Raw genomic sequence first — 6,039 nt, 5'->3', positions numbered from 1 at the left:
CCCCGTAGGCCTATAGCCTTAGATGGACTGAGCACAAGAAAGGCAGAGACTTGGCTAGTAGTGAGTAGAGTACATAAATCCTTCACTGAACTTCACTGAAGAAAAATGGCAGGAAAAAGACAAGATGTGCTGCCGGAAACTGGGATTACAGCAGAGTCATCTAAACGTTTGGCCTCAGGAGAGACCACTGGCATTGGCTTGTCCAGCACGACATCCAGCGAAGGGCAAAGTCACTGGGAGGGATGCTAGCACACACACGTCCTTTTTTTGAATGCACTTTACTCTGACAAAGACAGCAGCGGACAACCATATGGCCTTAAAGGGCGAACTCCCTTTGCACCCTTCTTTTGACTTTCCTCCCGACAGGGACGGCTGCAAACTCTGTGGTGCTGCTCTATTTTCACTGAGTCAGCTTCTTGGCAGTTGGAGCTGATTCAGCCGTTCCTGAAATGCTGATAAAATTATAGTTGTATGTTTATTGTATCAGTATTTATAGCGAATGTGAATTTTTAAACTGATCGTAAATTGTCCTTAGTTGTATGAAAGGCAGTTTGAGCAGAAAGTTTAGCAATTGGTGGTCCCTATATGTTGTTAATATTAATTATTACTGGTTAGGCTACTATTTGGCTATTGTTGCGAGCAGGACGACTACAGAACAGTCACACAAGACTTGACTCCATGCAGACACAGAAAGATTACCCTAATAAAGTGGGATGGCAGTTCTACGACAACTGTTAACCAGTCCATAGGGAGCAGAAGATTATGAGGACCTCCCTACTGATCCTACCACCCCCGGCAGCCTTGCTAATCTGCTATGGATTCCCATACCGGGGCACTTTTGTCCATTACAGCAGAGGGAGTGACCCCTTTCACCCCTCCCCATCTACAGTCCATCTCACATGCCATCTCAAGATAACCGTCCTGCCCGGGTTATACATCTGTACGCATCTTAGTGATGTTAACGTAGTTAGTGTTGGTCTGGGTGCAGTTGCCCGCTTTCATCCGCTCCGGGGGGAAATCCTCTGTGCTGCGGTTTACCGCCTCCTGGATCTCCATGTAGTCAGATTTACTGAGAGTGGACCCGCTGCCACTACTCCTGCTGCTCTTCTTCAGGTCCTCGGCTGAGTCGACCTTGCTGGGGATGTTCAGGTACTGCGCCTGCTCCTCGCCCTCCGTCTCCCTGTGGTAGAAGTAGTTGAAGTTGGACACGATGACGGGCACGGGCAGCGCGATGGTCAGCACGCCAGCAATGGCACAGAGAGAGCCCACTATCTTTCCCCCGATGGTGGTGGGGACCATGTCACCGTAGCCCACGGTGGTCATGGTGACGACGGCCCACCAAAAGGCCTCTGGGATGCTGCTGAACTGGGAATCTGATTCGTCCGCTTCCGCGAAGTAGACGGCACTGGAGAAGAGGATGACTCCGATGAAGAGGAAGAAGATGAGCAGGCCCAGCTCTCGCATGCTGGCCTTGAGAGTCTGTCCCAGGATCTGGAGACCCTTGGAGTGGCGCGAGAGCTTGAAGATTCGGAACACCCGGACCAGACGGATGACGCGGAGAATAGCCAGCGACATTGCCTGCTGGCCCGCCTGGCCATCCTCTGGCCTCTCCGCCAGCTCCGTGCCCAGCGTGATGAAGTAGGGTATGATGGCAACGATGTCAATGATGTTCATGATGTTGCCGAAAAACCCGGCCTTGCTGGGACAGGCAAAGAACCGGACGAGGAACTCAAACGAGAACCAGATGATGCAGAGGGTCTCCAAGATGAAGAACGGATCGGTGAAATAGGTGGAGACGTAGGTGGTGATGGTATAGTTGCCGACCGTGTATACCTTGTTCACGCCGTCCTCGTCGTTGCGGAACACGGGCAGTGTCTCCAGACAGAAGCTGACGATGGAGATGAGAATCACCATAACGGAGATGATGGCGATGATACGAGCGGGACCCGAGCTCTCTGGGTATTCAAAGAGAAGCCACACCTGTCTCTGGAACTCATTCTCTGGCAACGGTCGCTCTTCCTCCTTTATGAAGCCCTCGTCCTCTCTGAAGATCTCGATAGCCTCGTCGCCCAGCTCGTAAAAGCGGATCTCCTCTGAGAAGATGTCCAGGGTCACGTTAACTGGCCGGCGTAACCGCCCTCCCGACTGGTAGTAATACAGAATAGCGTCAAAACTCGGCCGGTTCCGGTCGAAAAAGTACTCATTCCTTAGAGGATCAAAGTACCTCATCCTCTTCTTGGGGTTCCCCAGCAGGGTCTCCGGGAACTGGGAGAGGGTCTTGAGCTGGGTCTCGAAGCGTAAGCCGGAGATGTTGATGACCACCCTCTCGCAGCACTCGTGGTCCGGCTCTGGTTCATAGTGGTCATGAGGCTGGCCCGGATGCGCTGCTGCCTCATCCACGGGGTCGCCCGTGGCAACCGTCATGGTGTAGGGCGATGGATCCAGGATGGTGCCACCCCTGGACACCAGGAGATAAGGCCTTCACACAGTTATTGTCTGTCGTACAGACAGAACTGTCTCTGAAATAAAAGGACATAGAGCAGAGATGTTAATGTTTAATGTTGCATTTTAATAACATTTTAAAAACATTAAAACCCTTCCTTTCATACACAAGTAGGAAAATATGCACATATCAATAGGGTGTCAGAGCAACGTGTTGGAGACACACTGTGATGGCATGACTGTAGGCCTATATCTATTTTGGCCGAATACTCGCCCCTGAATAGGGAGGCTAAGATTTATAACTAAGTAAGTCAGTCAACTACAAATTCAAAGCTGCCCTACAAAAAACACAGAGATTTATCTCCTCCCAGGAATCTGTAACTCAGAGTACATGTTGGAGTGTATGGATATTGTTTATTGCGAGCGCAACCGAAGGGTCGGAAGAAGTAGAACATTTTTTTTCGACAGTGGGGAATACACCACACTGTGAAAAAATAATAACATCCGGTGAAATTCTCCTGGCGGAAGTAGCACAGTTCAATGCCATATCAGCCTATGGTTGTAACCAGGCTTTTCTCTTCGCAGATGAGTAAGCCTGGCTACGCGAGCCTAGTGTGTATGTTAGTGCATGTTAGTGTACGCATACTCAGTGTGCGTGTCTGTGTGTGTGTGTGTGTGTGTGTGTGTGTGTGTGTGTGTGTGTGTGTGTGTGTGTGTGTGTGTGTGTGTGTGTGTGTGTGTGTGTGTGTGTGTGTGTGTTCAGTGTGGCTGATAACAGCAACAAGGCCAATCAAACAACTCTCACTGATTGGATGATTGTAGTCTTGCATAGCCAGACAATCAGAGATAGCTCCACCTATACAGATATGACTGGTGAAGTGATATGGAAGTTCAACGAATGGACTAAAACTGGGTGGAAACCATTCAAACAAATAACCAAGCCCAATGGATTTTTACATTTCTCCTGACGGATCATTCAATATGTCTGATCGTCTGGCTATGCCAGACTAGGGTAATTGAATCATGAGTTGTCACTTTCACTGTATAAACTGATTGAATTATTGGATTCCACAGAAAGCTGTGGCCACATGGGTGTCTGTGAGAATGCAGGGACCCTTTAGTGCAGTAGGGCAATACATTATGCCGCTGCCCCCCGCCCCCCATCCATAAAACATGTTTGGCAAAGCAAAATTGTTATAGGCTATACCATTGTTGTCAGGCAGAAACTACTTGATCATACTGCTACAGTGTGACTGTCAAACAAAAGCATCAAAAGTAGCAGATTGACTAGCTTGAAGCGCATTTTGAGCTTGTAGATCAGCTACTTTTCGCTACTTTAGAATTGTTATTTTTATTCAATATGACTTTTGAAGGATTTTGAAAACTAACAGATTTGGACATAACAAGGTTTCCACCTGACAGCGACGACATGAAAATTAAACCTGTGTGTCATAATTTGTACTAAATTAAACCCATCAGTGCTTTTCAATGTTTTGGCAGACCTGCAATGGCCATTATACTACTGATATATAACAGGGGATCTGGGACCCCTAGGGGGTCCTCAGAGTTGCTACAGGGGGGCCGCCAAATCTTTGTGATAGGATCATCTATCTATAAATGCGAGAAGTCTCTGCGTGCGTGCGTGTCTGTCTGTAATCCGCGTATCTCGAGAACCGTTCGTCCCACCGGCTTCAGATTCGGCACGCGCGTTCCCCGCCGCGGCACAGAGTGCAGTGCCCGACGCGCGGTTTTCCCTGACCGGCGCGAAACGTTCGGAATCTCCTTATGCGGGCTGATTGTTGACATCAGGCTGTTCCGGAGGAAATCGGCGCAAGCGCTGATTCATTGTGACATCACATCATAAAAGGCTCTGACATCACGTACGCCACATGAGTCAACAAAAGATGCCATGTTCATATATGGGCTTAAATGGCGTCAGGCAAACATGAATTGAACCCTCGCATCCCTATTCTGAGGAGAACTTTAGACAAAAATAGCAGATCTACAAGCTCTCAATGCCTCGCAGAGAGAGAGGCGTTGAGAGCTTGTAGATTGGCTATTTTCAGCAAATAGGTTTGGTGTAGAGGTCAAAAAGAGCAGACCAAGTATAGAGTGTAAAGTCAAGTTAACTAAAAACACAAATCCAACATAGAATGATGACAGTGCTGTCAAACAAGTCTATGAATCTATCTATGAAATCGATGAAAATCGGCATCACGCATTTATACAATATGTAGTGGGGGTCCCTGCTTCATCTCTCTATCAGCTAAGGGGTCCTTGGCTTGAAAACGTTGAAGACCCCTGATGTAGAACATAACTTTACATTGAACATATCTCAAACTCCATTCAGACTAGGCTATTCATTCACTGATATAATAAATGTAAACATCATGTAAAATGCTTCAATTGAAACAAACAAAGTAGCAATGTAGAATCTATTCTACTACTTCTTATTTCATGTACTGTATTGCTTGTTACACTTGACAGGATAACCCCTTGAAACACGAGCATCACAATTCTGGGGGCGGCAATAGGCTGATCTGCAAGCTCACAACACACTGTAACACAACACGTTGTGAACTTGTAGATCGGCTATTTTCAGCTAAGATATTTAGTGACGAGAGTGCAGCTATAGGGAAGCCTATTAGGCGCAGTGAGCCTATTATAGAGCGCTGGGGCATTTCCCAGTCAACTAAAGTATAGAGTTTAAGTGTTTAATGATTAATATTGTCAATTAAAGTGAATTGACCTGTTAAAAGGTTATCAATGAAAGCAATCATGAAGACATTCGGATATTGAAAGTGAGCAAGAGCCATCGCGGTTGAAAATAATAACACTGAGGGAGTGAGAATGTTGGGGGCTGGTGGGGGGGTACAACCATTTGAGAGCATTGGCTCCATTGCGTCTGCGTGTATTAGGTTATGAGTTCTCTCTCATGTGACCACACTGGAGGATCAATATGCTTCCCAGTAATACTATATCAGTTCTCATAGGGTGCAATTACAAACCAACAAATCTGATTAAATGCTGAGTGCCTCATATAGTCTATGAGATGGATTTTGTTGTCTCCATAAACTATAAAATGCCCATGCCCTATTACAGCACTACATTAGCTGCAAGGGATCTTTCTCAATAAATGATCCTTGAACCATAGATTAGATTTTGCCACATTTTATCCTTGGTAAAAACCAGTGTAGCCCAGGACAGCAGCAAATGCATTATTAAAGCTCTGGATGAAATATTAACATGCAGACAAATTGGCTTGAAAAGTGCACTGCTGTTGTGATTTAATGGCTGAAACTGGTGGTCAGGCACTGACAACACAGCCTACAGGATATGATTAATTATGGTTTGAAATTTGCTTTGGCAATGCAGATATATGTTTTCTTATGCCAATAAAAGCTCCTTTAAATGTCTGGTATGCAACTTCATAGACAGACTGACACACATGTCATTAGATATGGCTTAATACTTTGATGTAACAGGCTGCACTGTAGCCTAATAGAAATATGTAGGCATCTGCAGTAATTAAGTAATTTCAAATGTTTTTACTACCAACAGATGTGTGATTTGGCAGCAGGCTATATCCAAAGACAA

The 6,039-nt window shown here is 46.2% G+C and overlaps 1 protein-coding gene across 1 annotated transcript; it reads right to left on the bottom strand.

The window, feature by feature from the left end:
* Positions 1-930: 930 nt before the first annotated feature.
* On the bottom strand, positions 931-2,424 carry LOC308291986 (potassium voltage-gated channel subfamily A member 2-like; the record flags this gene model as incomplete). Its single annotated transcript, XM_080734168.1, has 1 exon — positions 931-2,424. One exon carries the CDS (start codon positions 2,422-2,424, stop codon positions 931-933), a length of 1,494 nt encoding a protein of 497 aa, XP_080590294.1.
* Between the last annotated feature and the right edge of the window lie 3,615 nt (positions 2,425-6,039).

Source organism: Nannobrachium achirus, assembly GCF_963921795.1.
Source record: "Nannobrachium achirus genome assembly, chromosome: 9".
NCBI classification, from domain to species: Eukaryota; Metazoa; Chordata; class Actinopteri; order Myctophiformes; family Myctophidae; genus Nannobrachium; species Nannobrachium achirus.
The sequence above is the reverse complement of the archived record's forward strand: the minus strand, read 5'-3'. Positions and strand labels throughout refer to the sequence as shown.